The sequence below is a fragment of the Planococcus citri genome, chromosome 4 (assembly GCF_950023065.1).
Source record: "Planococcus citri chromosome 4, ihPlaCitr1.1, whole genome shotgun sequence".
NCBI lineage: Eukaryota > Metazoa > Arthropoda > Insecta > Hemiptera > Pseudococcidae > Planococcus > Planococcus citri.
In genome coordinates this window covers 25,081,358-25,102,577 of record NC_088680.1, presented here as the reverse complement: position 1 = coordinate 25,102,577, position 21,220 = coordinate 25,081,358, and the positions used below count along the sequence as shown (strand labels likewise).

General features: G+C 37.0%; 1 protein-coding gene and 1 long non-coding RNA gene across 3 annotated transcripts in view; one reads left to right on the top strand and one right to left on the bottom strand.

The window, feature by feature from the left end:
* Nucleotides 1-165: 165 nt before the first annotated feature.
* The window catches only part of LOC135846071 (zinc finger protein 184-like), a 107,142-nt gene continuing 86,087 nt past the window's right edge, over nt 166-21,220 (bottom strand). Inside the window, exons 3-5 of one of the 2 annotated variants that reach the window (XM_065365062.1) lie at nt 3,006-3,120; nt 2,615-2,730; nt 166-2,460 (exon numbers count right to left, since the gene is read on the bottom strand). In XM_065365062.1, the coding sequence (XP_065221134.1) occupies nt 920-2,416 (1,497 nt within the window). In that variant the 5' untranslated portion in view covers nt 2,417-2,460; nt 2,615-2,730; nt 3,006-3,120 and the 3' untranslated portion in view covers nt 166-919. Of the gene's footprint in view, nt 2,461-2,614; nt 2,731-3,001; nt 3,506-21,220 lie in introns of those variants that run through there. The other variant, XM_065365063.1, reaches the window with a different exon arrangement.
* LOC135842949 (uncharacterized) lies at nt 8,872-17,374 on the top strand. The gene is made up of 6 exons (XR_010558221.1): nt 8,872-9,035; nt 9,141-10,080; nt 15,899-16,008; nt 16,073-16,705; nt 16,776-17,176; nt 17,259-17,374. It is a non-coding gene; the product is annotated as an uncharacterized LOC135842949 (long non-coding RNA).

Here is a 21,220-nt window from a genome sequence, read left to right as displayed (position 1 = left end):
TTTCATCACTCACTCATAAATAAGAAAAAAATCGCAAAATTGGAAAATTTTGAAGCACCTTGGAGGACAAATGAATCGAAGGTCCTTATTCGAAGCTTCTGTCAAGTAACGTGATTTATGATTTACAACCTTTTGGTCAATGATTAAAACTACATACGAGTAATATAACGAACTTCAATATTATATTTTAATAATAAATGATTCCAAATATGTAGATCTTGAACCTGAGTCGAAAAAAATGAAAAACTAGTAAATTAGTGAAGTTGTGATCAGTCGAAATACATTTTAACAAAACAATGTAGGTAGGTAACAACAAAATTAACGTAAACTAAATTGGGTCATGAATATTGACAGATGAAAAACAAAATAACCGTACCATCGAATCATTTCCAAAAAACCTGATTTAAAAAAAACTAGTACCTTAAATTAAGGAAGTTGTGATCAGTCGAAATACATTTTAACAAAACAAAGTAAAAAATTATTCAAGCTTAGTTATGATTACGAATATTAACGAATGAAAAAATAAATTCCATCGAATCATTTCCGAATCCGAACAAATCTTCAGCCTGAGCCTGGGCAGAAAAAACTGAAAAACCAATTCCTAAATTAGGAAATTAATTAATGAACTGTCAAAATACATTTTAACAAAACAATGTAACGAATTAACTTGTGTTATAAATACAATTAACAAAATACAAAACTAAACACAGTCGAACAACTTTTGTAAAGAAAACGAAAACGAAAAAATAACCTAACAACTAAAACAAGAAACTCCTATCAAACGTCAAGTCTCGTATAAAAAATTAAAACAAAAACCAAAAAAAAAAAAACGTAACACTAACAGTAGGTAAAATTGAACACCGGTAAAGAGGTCAGTCTTGATCAGTGGTACTTCGAATAGGTAAAATTCAAACGTTCATTAATCTACTTCATGAGTAGTCATCATGTGATACCTAAAGGTACACTTGTTTTTAAAAACCAACGTCTTCGAACACTTAGGACAAAGGAATAAACGTTCGCTGACATAATCAATATGTCTTTGTAGTTCCTTTTCAGTCGAATACGTCTTGCAACAGGATTGGCACACGAATGTGAAATTCATCTGCTTTACGTCAACATAATCCGTCCAGTTATAAATCTTGCGATCGGTTCTCGCGTAGGCTAAATGCCCAGATTCGTACATCCTAGATGGATTCTTACAACAATGATGTTCGAATTCATTCCTGAGTTTAAATCTTCGGAAACATGTCTGGCATTTGTACGTATGGATTCTGACGTGTATTTCGAGTCTTTCTTTAGAAACGAACTTGGCGTCGCAATCGTTGCACCAGTAAGGTCGACAATTCTTATTACGAATCCAATGATCGCGTCGATGGCGTATTTTATTAAAAACTCGATCACACTTATTACAGGAGAATGATTTGTGTTTCTTGACAGGTCGAATTTTACTTCCACCGGTAGCTGGACGATTAAACCGTACGATCGTTTCGGCACTATTTTCACCGGTAGCAGGACGATTGCTTCGTACGATCGTTTCAACTTTATATTCATCGGTTCCTAGACGATTGAACCGTACAATCGTTTCTGATCTATTTTCATCGGCAGCAGGACGATTGCTTCGTACGATTGTTTCAACTTTATATTCACCGGTAACAGCAGAACGATTACATCGTACGATTGTTTCGACTCTGGGAATACAAATGTTGGGAATCTTGACGCCGAATTTCTTACGTAGTAGTTTTTCCGACATATCGTGACAGTTGTAATAATTCGACGTATGAGATTGAAATTGTATCCGACTAAGAAACCCTTTACCACATTTCTGGCAACGGTAAGGTTTGCACGATGAACTTTTTTCCAAATGATTACGATACTGACTGAGCTTCTGAAAAGCTTGGTAGCATTTCGTACAACTGTAAACGTCGAGTATTCTAGACTCGTTACCGTAATTGTCTGTGATATTGTGTACTTCTCGTTCATGAGCGAGTAACTCGTACTGTAGACTGAACGCTTTAAGGCACAAATTACAGATAAACTTGGACTCCTTGCGATACTCGTGAGCTTCGGTATGTCGTACGAGTTGCTGGAACGAACAATACTTGGCGCCACAGATATGACACGAGTACTGTAAATCACTACGGTGTTTTTTGAAATGAAACAACCATCCTTGGTAAGACGTGAAATGAGCTGGGCATCGTTTACAAGAAAACGTTTTGTTTTTATAGTGGTCACTTTTGTGCGCTCGTAAACGTTTTCTACTGCTGAATGCTTGGTCGCAAAATGCGCATTCCACTATGTCTCTGGTTGATTTGGTAGACTGCGATTCGTCATTCGAATCGTTAAAAGCGTAGTTATGATCTACGCCATCGCCGTCCGATTCCATGAAATGGCCGCCGCTCAGGTAACTAGACTCCATTTCGATAATATTCTTACGCGTTATTAACCGAATACATAAACCATCTGGAAAAAGTCACGTTCAAATTCAAATAGAAATTCACCGAACCACAAGTTTAACAAAAACAACACAATGTTACGAAGCAATTCGTGTTAAGATGGAACACCACACCGGCCAAGGCTGATTAGTGATTAGTCGTTCGTAAATGAAAAATTTTACCTTTGGATGAGATGATAATAAGCCATAAAATACACGACACGCAACGAATCCAAACTTAGGTAAACCGATCCAAATCCCAGAACACAAATTTTACAACCGTTGATTACCAGTTATCACTAGGAAGATAAATAAGATATTAAAATCGACCTTTGCACAATAAATTAATTCAACAATCGTTATGAAAATGTGAATCTATCTCCATCAGATTCGGATTCCCCTGGGAACACGAAGTGTCAATGCTTCATCTTTCAGTTCAGACTCGATGAACGGATTGAAGCAGATAAGATATTTCAGATATTCAAAATAATACTTTCATTTTAATGCTCACAGAATACAGATTTCGAAAATACTTTCACAAGCTGAGAAAAGCATGCGATAAATACTTACTTACCCAATAATTCCGCTTCAAATTTCAGCATCAAGGGAGTCAGAAAATGGCTTCGTGTTTATATTCCTCGGCAGCCTTGTGTTGAATTAGAAGTACACGAATCATATTACAACGGTAACTGCGAAAATTGACACGAGAATAGAAATTAATTAAATTACTACATACATTTTGATGAACACCGAAGAACATTTTCGAATTCGATTTCGAAAACGGAAAGTTAAACTTAAACGGAAGGCCGTTGTGTTGTTATCACTGTCAGAGAAAAATTTCACAGATAATTTTAAATTTTATGCGCAGAGAAGGGCGAAGGGAGAGAAACGACCAGCTGATGACGTACTTTAGATGACGTAACCCTACGTAACTTGACGGCTGGCGGAGTGACGGCAAATGGCGATGAGCTGATAAAAAAAGAGTGAATAAAAAAAATTTTAAAAAACATGCAATCTTTTACAAAAAAAGTGTTGGCGATTGACGATTGTGTTTCAGCACTAAAACTTTTCAAAAATCTAAAAAGTTGACAACAAAAATCAGGAGTGGTGAATGAGTGATAACGTAACACTGATAACCAAAACCAATAACCATTAACCATAACTCCAATAAAAATGAATAACCATTAAGTCAAGTATTTTTTAGTACAATAATATTTTACGAAGGCCTAAAATGAGGGAAAAAAATCAAAATTTTACCAAATTGAGGGAATTGACCAAGAAAGCTGAAATTTGGGATATACCCTATTTTCGACACGCCAAATCGATTGGAATCTGTTTCAACCCGTTTTGGGCAGTTCTGAAGCCTCCAGCAGTTGAAACTCGAAATTCCCACAAAATTTTATCAAATGGAGTTGGAATGCCGAAATTCATTCTGCAAACTAATCTCAATACGCTACGAAGGTGGACTGCAGGTGAATTTGAATTGTTGTGGAGTCTCCAGCGACTTTTTAAAAATTACTGGAGCCTCCAGTAGATTTTTGAAACTTGAAATTTCCCAAAATTTCATCAAATGGAGATAAAAACCCGAAATTCGTAGTCCGGCATCTGACAATAGGAGTAATTGCACCCCCCCCCCCCCCCCGCCGATCCTCCGGGACAACTTTTTTCTGAAGGGGGACACCCTAAGGAACATTTTAAAGCATTGACAGGTCAGCCGAAATCGCAGATTTTGCGTTTTAACATAGGACTTGCACAACATTTTTCAAACTTTACAAAGGTAGATCGAAAGATCATGCAAAAATTCATCACCTGTCAAAATTTCAAGTGCTAAAGTGCATTTTTCGATTTTTGGTGAATTTTTGAAAATCGAATTTAGGCCAAAAATGAGGGAAAAAATCTCAAAATTTTACCAAATTGACCAAGAAAGCTGAAATTTGGGATATACCCTATTTTCGAAATGCCAAATCGATTGGAAACCGTTTCAACCCGTTTTGAGCAGTACTGGAGCCTCCAGAAAATTTTTGAAACTCTAAATTCCCACAAAATTCCATCAAATTGGAGTTGTAAAGCTACGCGTAAAATTTATTCTAAAAACTAATTTCAATACGCTACGAAGGATCAAGTAGTACAAAAATACATTATTTGAAGAGCACACGGAAAGAGCCAGACAAGTCAATAATTTTCAAAAATGAGTTTAGGGTCGAATTAAATTCACACTGAGGAAAAAAAATGTAGTTCATTTGGGTATTGAAAAAATTTAATTTTTTGTAGTAAAAAAAGACCTTTAAAAACTAGAAGAGGGGATGAGAAATGAGCCGAGACGCCGAGCCCAAATCTGAGACAAAAGGAAGAAAATTTCAACACTAATAAGTATTTAGAATACGAACATTTTTCGTTATGTCATCATGATAATCGACTGCCAATTTGTCATCGAGTTCAAATTGTTGCAAAACACTAATTTTTTGGTTTTTTGCTTGATTTTTTCACGAAAAAAGTGTCTTTTTAACTAGTAAGTTGCGTAGGGTATCTCTTCATTTTTTAGTGTGCGTAGCACACTATTGGTTTCGTTCTGAAAGTGGAAAAATTCTTTGGAACGAATGTTCTCTTAGATGGATGGGCCGATTTTTTTGAAATTTTCATATGTAGATGTGGTCCATCATGAGGCATTCAACGCCGTAATTATAATTGCAATTGCTCAATTAGCTTCTTGAGTAATTGCAATTAATTACGAAAATTTGTACCAAAAAAAGAATAAAAAGGGGAAAAGGGCCATATCAAAAGGGAAGCCGACAAAAGCGAAGCCGACTTTGAATTTTCAAAATTGAACAATGAGAACGGTATCAAAAGCCGCGCCAACAGTCAGTTAAATTTCCAAATTTATGTAACACCACATGGGGTTGTAAGAACATTTCCCATTGTTTAATTTCCGAAAAATCACCCCTGTGGTGATACATAAATTTAGAAATTTAACTGACTGTCGGCGCCGCTTTTGATACCTTTCTCATTGTTCAATTTTGAAAATTTAAAGTCGGCTTCGCTTTGGTCGGCTTCCCTTTTGATATGGCCGACACCCTTTGTGTTCACTCATCTGCCGGTTTTTATTGAATTGAGCGAACACAATGGGTGGTGAAAATTTAATTTTGAAGAGCATTTTGGGGCTCCACGTGGAGCTAAACTTTAAATTTTCAAAATTGAACAATGAGAAAGGTGTCAAAGGCGACGCCGACACCAGTTTTAAAATGTAACACAGCAGGTGTCCGAAAATATTCTTATCTACAGTGTTATCTTTCCCATTGTTCAATTTCAAACATTTCAAATTTGGTTCAAAGTGATTTGCCGCCTATTGTCTCGCTTATACCTAAATGTAACACCACAGGGGGTTATAAAATTTTCTCTATTGTTCAATTTTGAGAAAGGTTTTTAGAACACCTGCAGGTGTTTCATTTACACACATTCAGTACCTAGACAATGAAAGCAGGTGGTTACCCTTAGTAGTCAAATCCCACCCATCATTTGCGCTTTGGCTGTGCTCCAGAGAAGTTCTATCCATGTCGCGTTATACTTTCGAGCTTTCGTATTTGCGTAGTGCTTTTTTAATCGCATTGTGTTTTCGAGCTTTTGAACTTTCAGTATCGCATTGTGCTTTTTTTTCAAAATCGTGTTGTGCTTTTTTTTTCAAAATCGCGTTTTTTTCACGTTTTTTTTTCATAATTGTGTTGTGCTTTTTTTTCAAAATCGCGATGTGCTTTTGTTTTTGAAATTGTGTTGTGCTTTTTTTATTGAAATCGCGTTGTGCTTTTTTTTCTGAATTTGCGTGGTGCTTTTTTTTAAAAATCGTGTGGTGCTTTTTTTTCAAAATTGTGTTGTGCTTTTGTTTTCAAAATCGCGTTTTTTCATGTTTTTTTTTTACAAAATCCTGTTGTGCTTTTTTTTCTGAAATTGTGTGGTGCTTTTTTTTAAAATCGCGTTGTGCTTTTTTTCAAAATCGCGTTTTTTTCATGTTTTTTTTTCAAAATCGCGTTTTTTGATGTTTTTTTTTTTATAATTGTGTTGTGCTTTTTTTTCAAAATTGCAGTGTGCTTTTGTTTTCGAAATCGCGTCTTGCTTTTTTTTATTGAAATCGCGTTGTACTTTTTTTTCTGAAATCATGTGGTGCTTTTTTTTAAAAATCGCATTGTGCTTTTTTTTTCAAAATCGTGTTGTGCTTTTTTTTTAAATTGTGTTGTGCTTTTTTTCAAAATTGCGTTTTTTTCATGTTTTTTTTCATAATTGCGTTTTTTTCATATTTTTTTATTTCATAATTGTGTTGTGCTTTTTTTCAAAATTCGCGTTGTGCTTTTTTTCGAAGTTCGCGTTGTGCTTTTTTTCTAAAGTTCGTGGTGTTCTCTTTTCTCAAAATCGCCTTGTGCTTTTTTTCCAAAATTCACGTTGTGCTTTTTTTTTTGAAATCGCGTTGTGCTTTTTCTTCTAAAACTCGCGTTGTGCTTTTTTTTGAATTTCCAGTTGTGCTTTTTTCCCAAGAATCACGCTATGCTTTTTTTTCAAAACGGCGTTTTTTTTCCAAAACCGGGTTGTTTTTTTTCTGAAGTTCGTGGTGTTCTTTTTTTCAAAATTGCATTGTGCTTGATATAGTTAATTCTTGCATAACTATGTATAGAAATATTATGAGAAATATTACTGAGGTGAGAAGGCCAAATATCTCTACATAGGTAGTTATATTTTCCCTATTCCTGGCTAGTTTGAGTGGGTCGGAGAGCGTTTAGAAGTCATACCAGAATTTACTATATGCACAGAAGTCTGTGTCTAACAACAAGTCTACTAGTCGATTTAGCGTGACAAATGATTTATTGTTATAAACAGACATGAAAATATAAAATATGCTAAATTATTTTATATTGTTTAGAGATTGAATAGGGCTGACATATACATGAAATAATCATAAATATACCCTAACTTTGCCTACATATGGATATAGAATAACCACGAATAGGGGTGGTTTGTACCAATTAATTGATTATGATAACTTACTTATCAGGTTCACGAACTGTCCATTTTTCCTGCCTCTTCGGTATGTCCCTAATACTAGACATGGTCGGCAGGGGTTGGTTGGGTTTCAGAGGGTGCTTATCCAGACGAGAAACATGGTCAATGCCTGGGTTGATTGACTCATGTCCGAGATGTACGCGACGAAATAGTATACTTATTTCCTACACGCGAAAGATACGAATTAACCCCTATAGAAGGGGGCGACATCGGTAAAAAAGGGGAGAGACACCCCCAACAGGGTGTCTCATCAGCCTATAACATCTGATGGATTTCCAAAATACGAAGTACATGTTATGACCTAGCACCGGCGAGCTCGAGATACCTATACCATGATCATCTACTGAGATGAACTTCTAATGCGAATTAGCCTAACTACATCTTGCGCGGCAAGTAGCGGATGCGACTAAGTGCATCTTGTCGAAGATGCAAGTGAAAGTACAACTTCTCCAAGCTATAGCGAAGATCAACTGGTTCGGCTCGTGGGCGCGTTGCATTATATATGCATCGCGCTTGGCGCCTTTTTCTATATTTATTGAAGTCACCTCTAGAAGTTAACACGTTCCCATCACTTACGTTTTCGTTATACTAGGCATTCATCGAATACCTACTTACTAGTTATTCGACGAATGACTACTTACGTAGTTGGGCCATATCTCACCATATCATATGCCCCCCGTGGGGTTATCTCAATTTTAGCAAAAAATCGAGGAAGTCACGGTCATGACTAAAAATGATGGGAGATAGGCCTCAACTTCCCCCTTCCCCTCCTTACCCTAGTGAGGCTGTAGCTCACCCCTGCCCCCCGTTACTTGCTGCGATTGCAGGCTATTTTGAGTTGACAGGAAGGGTCGAAAGATGGGTGGGGGCAGGAATTGTGGAACACAAAGGTCACCCCTTGTATTCCTGCACCCCTGATATTAACTGAATGTCAGTGAGCAAATTCGAAAACTTGACACACCAACAAACCAGCAATATACAGGGGATACATTACTAAGGTCAGTGACCCTAGACATACCCACAAGAATGACTAGATGATGCGGTGTGGTAACGTGTTAATGTGGGGAATACCCAAATTTAGAGTTCAAACTTTGTTAACGAATTCTAACTAAAAAAAAAAATGTGAAGAAGTGTATTGATTGACTTATTGTTTTTGTGATTTCAAAAAATGGGGTTAGTTGGAGAAGAAGCTTGTTTAGCATGGTAGGTATCTCTTATTTTAAGTACTTCAGTACAGCAGGTAGGTGCTAGGTATGTACTTACATATTTATGAAACTGATGTATAGGTTGTTTTTGAAATTTGTAACAAATTTTTGTTATAATTTTTCTTTTGTTGCAGGTTTTTTATATTTTTCAGAATTCCGGGATCTTTTAAGTTAGTCTAAGCGATTCAATTTTGGTATAATTTATATGATCCTGCAACTGTGCTAATCTTAGTCCTTTTTTATGTGTGTTTCAGAGATGCAAATCTGAAGGATTCCAGAAATTGTTGAAAAAAGGAAGAGAATCCGAAGATGTGAAGACAAAGAATGCTGGTCGATATCTTAGTAATATCATAAAGGTAAGACGTTATTACTGCCGACGCGAATTTTTGTTCCTACGATTTCACTAACTGCAACTATCTATGTTCGTCTTGATCTATGCTAATCTAATTTGTTTTTGATAGGAGAGAAATAAAGAAGAAATATTTTGGCCCTAACCTGTATGAGACTGTCGGTGAGATCTGGAGAATATATCAAAGACGAATCTATTGAAGAGGCAGCTGGATCATTATGCGATTTTATCATCGTATAAAAGTAAGTTTCTTAAAAAAAAAATTAAAAAAAATTTAACTATAACTAGGTTATTACTACTACTACAATAACTAGCAAAATATGTATGGGTGAGCGCTTCTTTTCCATAAACAAAATTCGGATGGTTTAAAGAAAAATTTAAAAACTTAAAAAAATATGTGTGTTTTTTGGATGTGTGTTGAAAAAACGAGGAACAAGGGGGATTTTCGTGGCAAAGGAAACATAGGAAAAGGGGATTTTAAACTTTTCATGGATTAAGAGGGAAAGGTTAGAGTTTTTTGCTTGGGGAAAAGAAGAAATTGTATTCGTATGTTTAAGACGTTGAGAGGAAAGGATAATTTTTAGAATATGAAGAAAGGGAAAAAACTTAAGTAAAAAAAATTAAACTACAAAAAATTGAATGAGAAGAAAAAAAAAGGTTAATAATAATAGTGCTAATTTGCAGCTTTCGCTTATATATATAAGGTACAATTGACACGCTATCTTTTATATGGAGTAATTTTTATATTGTAGACTAATAATATTTTAAGATAGGTGGAATGTATTGATTATCCTCGTGTTTTGTAATTTTTTGTGTTTTGCATGTGGTATATGGCACGAATCATGGCGTGGGGCGTCGTTGGTTCCAAGGAATTTGTGACCGATACAAGACTCGATAGTCGTGGGCTCATCTCGGTTCACTCGTCGTGTGACTTATCATGGGGCTTAAAAGCTCTTCCTGGGATTTGGAGCGTGTACGTAACGTTCATGGTTCTAGGTCACATGGTTTATACTGGAATATGCGTCGTGGGAGCTATGGAGTGAAAACATAAGGTTAGTTTTTCATTTTGTGATATTTTTAATTTAGATTGTATATTCGGTATAATTTTGATTGTTCGAAAGAATAAAATTTTGATTTTGATACTAAAGTTTCGAGAATGCTTTAGCGCATAATGAGAATAATAAGGAAAAATTGACTTCGTTTTGTTATGAACGTTCGAAGTCGCACTTTTAGCGAATTAATTTTAATTTCAAGTCAAAAAATTGATATTTTTGGCAAAATTTAAAGTGGTTTTATGGTAGTTCTACGACAAAATTTTTAGATCTTATGGTTTATTATTGGTTAGTATTCAGAAATGTTAGAAGAATATGACAGTTTTAGTAATGCAGTATGATCGCTTTGTCACTTGTAGTCCTAGGATTGGCTTTGATCTCTAGAGATTCAGTCCATTGGCGAGTGTCTTTTGTGTGTTCAGCATCGTATGGTTGGTCAACTCACTTTTCTAAGCAAAAAAGAATCAAATTATTCTGCAACGACAATGATATTGTAATTTGTCAAAAATAAATACAAAATTAACGTAGTTATTCAAAAAAAAAATAGATTATTTGATAATTCAAAATTAGACACGTTGATATTCACGAAGACAATCAATATTTTACCAATAGGTATATAAATAAATAAATTACATAAATAATAATACTAATATGTACCCTACATAAATCACAAGTTTTTAGTACAATAAGTTAGGAAAATTTAGCAGGGAAAAATAAGAAAAAATTGGTAGGAAAGTAAATAAGGATCCTATTTAGCAGCAAATGATGATAGATTTTTAATCCAAAAACAAAATTTAGGCTCTTTCTTTAAGTGAAAATGAGTATCAAGACAGCTATATGGGTTGGTGGGAAAGATAAGTCGACAATTTTACATATAGTTGTTATCTCCTAGATGTTCATCGCTGTATCTATCCTCATCGTTATTTTCATCTTCGTCGGAAAAATATTCTACCGCGGTCCCAGCGTAATATTGATTCAAACGGTCTTCGTCTTCGTCTTCTTCTTCTTTCACCGTTTCCTCGAGAAATTGATCATTGCCTGATCCAGTATCGTTATTTTCACATTTTATAAATACCGTATCTTCTAAGAATGGGAAAGGATTTGTCGGTTCTTCGGTAGGGGTGTTTTCATGGGATTTGACTGGAGAATTTTCATTTTCGTGGGCTGGGGAATCGATAGCAAATTTAGTCATTTTCGCCTCTACGTGCTTCTGTTCTAATTTCCGTTTATCAGTTGCTTTTTTGGCTGCTATTTTATCATGTTCTCGTTGCACCGCGTCTAAAGCTGCGTTTCTTCGTCTGATTTTCATGACCTTAGAGTTGTTTAGTGTAGTATTCTTCGATGAAATCGACGTAGTCGTAGAGCTTTGATTCGATTCTCCGTTTTGTACTGTTGTTGAATTAAGCTCGTTGCTTTCGTTTGTTTCCACTTTTTCGGTAGATGGTTTAATCGCACTTGTCGTCGTAGGGGTAGTCGTTGACGTAGAACTCGACTGTTCGTTATTCGGATTCGTTGAAATAGATGACGTTGAGACGACAGAATTCGGTACGTTTTCGTTCGGTGTAACCGTAGATGTAGAACTCGGTTGTACTATATCGGAAGAAGTCGAAGCATTTGTATTTGTTGCTGAGTTCGCCATAGACGTAGAGCTTGGCGATTCGCTATTCGTTTGTGAAAAATTGGACGAAGTCGAGGGTACATATTCATTTTTATTTTCCGCTGTCGGGATCGTAGACGTAGAACTCGATTGACTAGTGGTTTCGGTAGTTTTCGACGATGATGGTTGGGGTTGGGTGTTTCTAAATCTTTGCACTATCTCATTTATCGCGTTATTTTGTTCACCTTCTTCCATCGGTGTTGGCACTGGGTCTTTTACTTTTTTCTTCAACTCCGGTATAAGTCGTTCTTTTAGAGCTGAGATGATCGGTGAATATTCTTCATCGTCGTAATAGGGTCCAAATTCATCAAAGTGGGCAGGTTTGGCGTGTAATTCCGCGAACGTGCTGTCTAATTTTATTACTATTCCGTCGAAGTTTTCTACCCAGTGATGTTCCAAGGCTAAATTTATGCGGTCGAAAGTTCGGGTATCGAGGGAAGGATGAGGGATAATCGGTACTAGGTGAGCTTCGCGGACATTTGCGTTGTTTAATATTATTCCCAGTAACCGTAGCGTTTCCTTGAGCTCATCTTGATTCGTACGTCGGATAATATCGGCGTGGCCGAATGATATCATTATTCTAGACGGTAGTACGGTCCATGATCCGAGGTATGCGGTGATATCGGCTATTGTTAAATCCCTGCGATACATATCCCGATCCAGGATTCTGGCGAAAGGCCTCCTTCTTTCAAGTATCGTCGCGATGGCTTCGATGTGTCCGTCTCCGACCATTAATATGTTAAATACGAGATAAACGCTTCGGTAAACTCCAGGCGCGTGTGCATATCCGGCCGCTGTGAAATATCTCGGATATGAATTCAACGGGTAAAAGGGCTGGATCTCACTTGAATTCGTGTGCCATCTTTTCCAGTATCGTTGATGGTAGTCGCCCTTGTCCGCGCTTGTACCTCTAACTTGAATCGGTAGTCTCGTTTTGGGATCATATTCCGTTACCGGCTTTGGGGAGGGTCCTTTCATTGGAAAGCGTGGTTCCGTCGATGGTTGTAGGGCATTTCGCGTATCGTAGCGGTGGTTGGTCGTATTCGTTCTAGAACGATGATTTGTCAGTTGGCTCTGAACATCTCCGTTGACATTATTTCTGGCCGTAGAGCTGAAATGGTCGTTCGAGAATCTTCCCTCATGTTCGCCGTTTGAGCTTCTTACCGGGCATTGCCTGTATGAAATGGTACCAGTTCGCGTGTTTATTTCTGTGATTACCGTTTCTGGTCTAAATCGTGACGATTGTACAAAAATTGGCTGTCCGTTCGATGTACGCTCGACGTGGAGTGAGGTATGCGTTCGGACCGGAAAATAAGTCGGGAATTTAGGAGCTGGATATCGCTGCGGGCTAACTGGTCGAAAATCATTGGTCATATTTGAGTTGGGTTTGAAAAGCGTAGCCGGATTTCGTTGCGTGTGCGTTTCTGGGATATGAGTACGCTCAATGGCCAATTTATACCTAGTCCTCATCTCACGATTCTCTACGGCCATGAGAGCCATTTGGTGTTTGTATAGGGCCATTTCGTCGTCTTTCTTGCGTAAGTTTGATCGTAGTTCGTTATCCTCAGGATAAATTCTATACTGGTTAGCTGATTCGTCTCGCTGAGGTCTTCGTATCAGTGCCACGTCGCTCATAGAAATCCATTGGTGGCAACCATGGCTTACGCAAGGAGCAATGACTTGGTTTCTATTGTTTCTTTCTTTCTTGCCTCTCATTAGAGCGGCTAAGCAGCGCTGGTGATAGAAATGTTTGCATTTTGCAATGTAAGTTGCATTTTCATCGTCAAACGGTACCACTGGTAATCCGCAGTACACGCATTTTGCTTCATTCATTCTGCCGAGATGAACCTGTGTTCGTGTTAAAGGATACAAAAAGAAATCAAGTTTAATGTTTATGTACTCTAGAGTATTTCATATTTACGTATAATTTTTATTGGGGGTTATGATTGATTAGATTGATTGAAAGATCTCGTACCTTACTTCGCTTTACTACGTTTTTGATGTTAAAGAGAATGGAGTTTTATAAATTACACCGTTTATATTTCAAACACGAAGGAAAAAGAAAATTTAACCAACACTTTCAATTTGTTTTCTTTTCAAAAAGTGTTTGTGTTTACCGGTGATAACGGTTGGAGTTCACCACGTGATATGAATCGTCTTTAGGTAGGTGTTCGAACTCACCAATCGCGTGTACGTATGTACCTACTAACCGTAACCGGAACTGTAGCGTTCTCGGTTCAACAAGTAGTTTTTCTATCTTCCAGTCTCTCAGCTGTTTTTTGTAGATTTCCAAATGTTGTGAAATTTTAACTTTTGCGTTCTGGACGATACTTTTTATGATAGAGCGATGGCCGAAATATAAATTTAGTTTGTTTTATGTAATTAATTGAACGTTTCGCGTATAATTTTTAGTGCAATGTAGATTCAATGAGGAGAAAATGTGAGTAAAGAAATGTTTTTATTGTATACTATTACATATCCTGTCGTAGGTAAGATAAAATATAAAACACATTGAAAAATAATGGAGGTACCTCTCTCTTACTTTTATGAAGGAAGAATGGGTTATCTTAACACGAAGAAACAAATTCTATATCTTGTTTGAACATATGAGTATAAAAATTGGAACACAATGGAGGTAGCTTTGTCTTATTTTTAGGTAGTTAGATGAGTATTCAGACAAAAACAATATAAAGCGAAAAGACAATAATGATTGAGTAAAGTACGATGCTGTGTATAGTATGGTTGTAAGGAAGATAACGATATTCTATATGATATTCGACTAATCTTATGAGTATATATAAAAAAAAATAAAAAAAATCACAACAAGGAAAGTTGGGGTAATTTTTATTAATAACAAAAGGAAGCTGAGCAAAAAAGGTCTAAAATATAAATGAACCGGATATAAGGTAACACATGAACAAAATGCTATGTACAAATATTGATAATGGTATACGTATTTTCGTTGTTTCTTCAGTCTCGGTTACGGTAGTGGTTCTACGACCTCGATATTGGGTTGTTCTATCGGATAGGGTTCCAGTTTCTCTGCTAAGTTCTGCGGCATTCCGAGTGATAATAGAAAATCTATTAGCCGATTACGTTCTTGCCATGATGCAAATAGGATTCCGTCGTGTACTGTGTGAGTCCTATAGTGGCGTGTGCGTAAGATGGCATCGTCAAGGGCCAGTGGCAAAACAGTTATGCCCGCAAATTCCAGTTTTGGTACCTGGTCAGGCAGGTTATTCGCCACTAAAAACGGGTCCTGTCGTTGGATTGCGTTTTGGTTAGCTAACTCAACCAGCGCCTGAGCCACCTCGATTATCTCTTCATCAGGGTTTTGATGATCTACGTTCTCAGGATTTTGTTGGTCCGCTTCCTCAGGTGCCATTTCTTCCTCTTGTTCGGGTAATTCAAAGTCGGGAGGCAAATCTAAAGGTGGCATTTTCGTTACAACTTTACTGTAGCTTCTCGCGATCGCACCAATCGAGTTACCAAATTGTAGAGTTTGGTAAAAAACACTTTTTGTATAACTTTCGCGATATGATGTTGTAAAAATCGTAGGATTCTACAACTGCGAGTTGCTGTAGCGCACTTTTGAGGAATACCGTTCACGATCGCATGTATGAGAAATCAATTTTTAGACTTGCTGTATCGCACTTCACTGATGGGCCGATTGTACGAAATCGTCGTATGGAAAAGATGACGTGATCGCGAATCCGAACAATTGTATATTTCTTTAGAAGTTGAATCGTTTTATTATATTAATTTCACCCCGATACGAATGAGATTGCTGAAATACTACACGTTTTCGACGCTTAACCGTCTCGAAACTGTCAAATTACGTTTGGAAATCCTTACTTCGACGATCGACTGTTCTATAGCTGTGATCGTTTTGAAATAAGACTAGTGAAAAATTGCGACAAAGTCGAGACATGGTTTAGGCGAAAAAAGTCGATGGCAAAAAGAAATCAAAGAATAATCAAAAAAAATCATATCGAAAAGATACGTTCTTATCTGAGTTCTGAGAACTATATCCGTTCGGCTGGAGACTACTAAGGGGATGACGTAATTTAGTTGTCGAATATGCTTTTATTATTACATTTTAATTTTACGATCGCCAAAACGTCGCCTACTATTGATACATTTTTGTTTTTCTGTTTGCAGGTGTTCGCTTTTTGGTGACTTATGAATTTTATTTACAACTGGACCATGCTTGATTTTAATATTGGCGACGTAGTACGCAATATTATTGAACTGGTTTTCTATTGTTTCAAGTGAGTTCAAATCCTAATTTTTTCTAATTTATGCGAGTATTATTATTAATTGTGGCTTTCACAGGGTGTTCGAGAAGGAATGCGAATCTGCTAGTTGGACGTTGGTAGGGTTTGGTTCATTCTTGGGAAATGGAAATCGACAGAATTCTGACCAGTTCCGGCCAGTACAGGCATGTTGGATTGGGATTTTGACTGGGAATAGGCAGCGACGATTCAATAATTTTTATACGTGATTCGATTTTTCACAGGTAAGAAGTAAAACATATTCTCAGCATATTGCTATGCGAATATGTTTTGTATTTCTTTTTAGTTTCAGGAAATACCAAAGAAAATGGAATCGAATTTTTCGTCTTATGGTAATTCGAATGGTGGAATCTAAATGGAGCGAAAAGTTCTTGCGATCGCATACGTGGCGATTGAAACGAGTATCAGAGTGATGGGTCTCGAGTTTTGGATTCCAATATGTAATTTTCAGTTTCATATAAAGTGAGTACAAAAAGTATTTCCTATAATGTAATAAGCGAATATTTTTTGTAACTCTTTCTCAGTTTCAGGAGGTACATCTTGGAATCATCGAAGATGGAATCGATTGCAATTTGGATTTTTCACAATCCTAGAATTATGAAAAGTGGGGCTTTGAAAGTGAAAAGAAATTACGAATTATCGAGAGCAGCAAACGGGCTGCCAATCATGAAAGGTGAGTACGAATAGAATAACTAGTTTATTATTATTTTAAATAATTTTAATAATTCGTGTTTTCTTCACAGGGTATCCTAGGTTGCATACGAAAGAATCAGCATGATTTCGTTCAGCAGAATAGAGTTCAGCATGTATTACTTTCGAGATTACTGGCATTTTCATATCGGAAAGGTGTATTCGTGGGACAAGAAAGAACGATTTCGAGTGAGCTTGGAATATACCCTAAACATGTAGTTTTGTGAATATTTGTTGTTATTCATTTTTGATTTCAGAAAGTAAAGTTTGAAATTGTCGACAATTCCGAATTATTTTGATTTTTCAAGAAGCTACGTCTGAATCATGAAAGCATAGAAGCGACACGATCGACCAGAAATTACCATCATGAACATGTTGTTGAATGCGAGCACGTTGGATTCACGTTCGAACTCTATGCACGTGGTTGTCGACGACGAGAACCGATGATGAACGAGTGAGCTGTAAATTTATTCACCGCGTCGCTTATTACTCCCATCTCATACGAATCATTCCTAATTTTTTGTATTATTTTTCAGTTTTTTGGTTCGAATTAATGGCTCAGAGGGATATGAATGAAAAACTCGAAAGTTTTATGTACTGAGTTGGATCTAGATCCGTATTTCGTAATATTGAACGAATCGTGATGGGAAACTTCAACATCTCTATTCATTACAGGTAAAAATCGTCGCGGTAATTTTAAGTCATGATAAAATTCATTTAATTCTAATAAAATTCTTCGGCGATTTTTAGGGTTTTCGATTGCTGTTTTTACACTCGTGATCAAGAAAAAGTAGTTGTTTAGAAATTGGAGGTTTTCGTTCCAAGCTTGTGCATTTGACGCTGTTGATCGGGACAAAAGATGGTTGTATTTTTAAATACTATCTTTTGTGACGCTCAACTTCGTTGACACACTCAAACTTCCAAGGAATTTTTATCGGGTAAATATTATCTGAAATTTCAATCAAATTGCGAGTTTTATCGGCTGTCAAAGTATTCCAGAAAGAAGAGTATCGTCTATTGGTAGGGAGCGCTGGCTACGTGTTTTGAGTATCCAGTACTCCTTATCGGTAGATGCTATTTTTATTGAAATATGTCATACCTGAACATTGGATTTTCGACAAAATGTACTGCGAAGTGCTAGTAACGAGTATGAAGTAATTTGGGATGGTGGCGATGGATAACGAATGATGGGTACGTGTGATTAAAGTATCCAGTATTCATTATCTGTAGCCATTATTTTTGTTGCATTTCAAATTGTCAAATGTACGAGTAATTCTTTCTACCTTTCTTTTAGTGTATTTTGGGGTAATGGTCATGAGTAAGGAGTATTGGCTACGTTTGATGAAAAGTATCCAGTACTCCTTATCCGTAGCTAATATTCTGATCACTTGCCACAGACGAGGCTTAAACTTGAATTGGTCAACAAGGGAAATTCTGAAGATTCAACGTTGCTATTTACCGGATTTGTAATCATCGTAGCCTATATCGTCCGGCGGTAAAGAATGACGTACACTTATGTTTTGTGTGTACTGCATTCTTGACCGTTTGTCGCTACTCTGCTCAATCAACGATCAGAAGAGGTAATTTTAGTAGCAATAAAATATTTCTCGTAGGTTTTAGGCGGGGGTATTGGAGGTAAGAAAATGGTAGTTGCGTGGTTTAAAGCAACTCGCATTTTCTTCCCTTTAATAACTTCTCAAGAAAATTGAATTACCTTTGGACTCAAGAAGTTTTTGGAAAGCTGTTTTTGGATTTATGGTCACAAAGTAGCAAGGAAGACGAAGTCCCAGTCGTGTTATGAAAGACTGCCGCCTACCTCTTTCTGCTAATATTTGACGGAATACGTAATCGAGTGTTCGAGATGAACGGGGATATGGAATGATTTGTACGAGGTAACGAGGGACGAAGACACTCCACTGTATCAGTGGTTGCTCTCTGTCCCCCGCCACTTCAGACAAATTACCTGGCAGAATTGCATATCAGACGTCTAAGAGTGGCAGTGACCAGAGGAACATTTTATAACCTATAGTTCTGAATTTTTGTATTTATTTCATTTTCTAATACTATTTAGTTTAGCTCAATTTTGTACTCATTATCGTAAGATGTCGTACCACTATCTATTTTTAAGATTGTTTTGGGTAAATTAAAATATTAATCTTATTTGTGGAAAGACCGGGGGTGTTTGTGTAAGAAAACGGTGGCTACGTGTCTTGGAAGTCGCTACTGGTTTCTTATTCAACGCACACTCCCGATAAGTATCGGCTTTTGCGATTTCTCACTGCAGTTTTTCGGGAGTATTTGCTGAAGGGAAATGGCAGTCGCGAGTTTGTCAGTCGCTACCACTTTCTTCTCGAGCAACTACTCCGAAGAAATGTCTACGATTTTGGAATTTTATGGCAGTACAGAAGAAAGGTGCAATGACCTACCTGACTTGTCCCGGAATCAAAAAATGGCAGTCGTGTTAAAGAACTCACATTTTTTGCATCTTGGGGATAAAGTCACGTAGTTGATATTGTTCATCAACGAAGATTAGTCTCAAATTGTGTTTCTGTAGAATAGTATACGACAATCTTTTGAGCTTGAGTATTGTTATGATTTTCAAATTGGTTTCTATAATAAACTATTGTCGAAAGAAATGATTAGACAGGTTCCTATTTCAAGTCATCATATTACCAATTCTTGACATCTTGTTTGGAAACATTTTGGGCTAATAATAAGAAAATACTCACTTATAACGGGTCCTAGAACTTGTTATATATCTTGGGGCTAATTTGTTTTTCAACTCGATAGATTCTCCGAGGAGGGGGATTCCAAAAAAAAAAAAGCTCATCGTGTATGTTAGAATTTTTGTATAATTTTGGGACAAATGATATGGTTTTTGTTAAATTTTGCACACGATGAGTGTCTTATTGACATACATTCTATTTTACGTCAAAATCGAATTGAATAAAAATGTTTTTCTTAGAGGTATTTCATAAGTAAGTCCTAGAACTTGTTATGATCTTCTCGTGTTTTTTGCATAGATAGAATGAGACATATGAGTGTGAGGCATGGGTTTTTAATATTTTATCATTATTTTCATTGATTAATGAAGTGATATTGTTATCTTGATGGGATAGTAAACAAATTGAACGGGGAATACGTAATTTTTAACTTGAGCGGAGATGTGAGAGCAGTGAGAAGAGTCGTTGTATTTTACCTATCCAGGTAAAAAATGGTCTACAGGTGTGAAAATGTGAACAACGCGAGTGTGAAAGGTGAACGACCGACCGCGATATGTGTAACAGACTGTGTCAAGGTGAGCGTGGAGGTAGGTATTCGATACCACGTAGTAAAGCGAGGTACGGGTTGTTTCTTTTTTAACACGCGTTTCATGTAGGGTATTATAACATAGGGGGTCTATTTCTAAATTAATTCTAATACTAATAATCTATGCTCTACATCTAGTCCCATCACCTATGTCTTATATCTAGGTTTATACGGAACCGTTTTTATAGGGTACTCGAATAGGTTCGCTTTCTGTTGTTCTTTTTCTCTACTCTCGGGTATGGTCCATTTTCGGATTCCGTTCTCAGTATTTCGAGCGCATCTGCAAGTTGGTGCAATTGTTCCAAAGTGGCCATCGTAGTATTAATGGGGGGTGTAGCGGGAGGGGTGTCAAATACAGAAGATCGTGCCCCAGCATAGCAGTTTGTAATTTGTTGCCTGAAAAAATAATTTTGGCGACGAATAGCACGCTGTTTACGTGCTGTGTTGCCATCATTAATTTTCGTGCGCATAAAATCGTTTAACAGGTAGCTCGGTACCTTAGAGTACAAGCTATGACGGTAGGGTATATTTTTAAATTTATAGATTTCCTTGTCAATCATAGGGGGTTCTTTATGTTCACTTGCAACATCAATGTTCTGAAAAGATGAGGGGGGGTCTAAGTCAAGATTTAGGCTCCAATAACCATCGGCAAAGTCTTTCACAGTGAACATGTGGTCTTCCTCCTCTTCTACTGTGGCTTGCATTTTAGTTATGTCTTCCAACTCAGTATTGATGTTCGCCGAACATAGAGTTGGTGTAACCGTTCCTTGATATGTCAAAAATTCAATAACCATCGGGTGCTCGGGGTCGTAGTTGCATGTGAGGAGTCGTGCATTCATGTCGAGGGTCATTTTCCAATAGCTCATCGACATTCTTCCCATGATAAACACTCTCGATTCAGAGTCTATGATATAAAATGGCACACGTAAGACCCTATTTTCCATTGTTAGTTGTACTTCAACACAGTGTCTTGCCAATGCTATGGTCTTACTGTCAGCTAGGGTCAGTGTGAGGGGTTGTTTTAATTTTATGTATGAGAGATCCTTGGGAGCGAAAGTTGCTAAAATGTCCACTACTGGCTGGGAGATGATACTAACGATTGCTCCGGTATCCATCTGAAGTGCAATGTATTTTGGCCCGACAACTACCCCTACTGCACAGGTTGGATCTTTTGAATTTGAGCCGTATA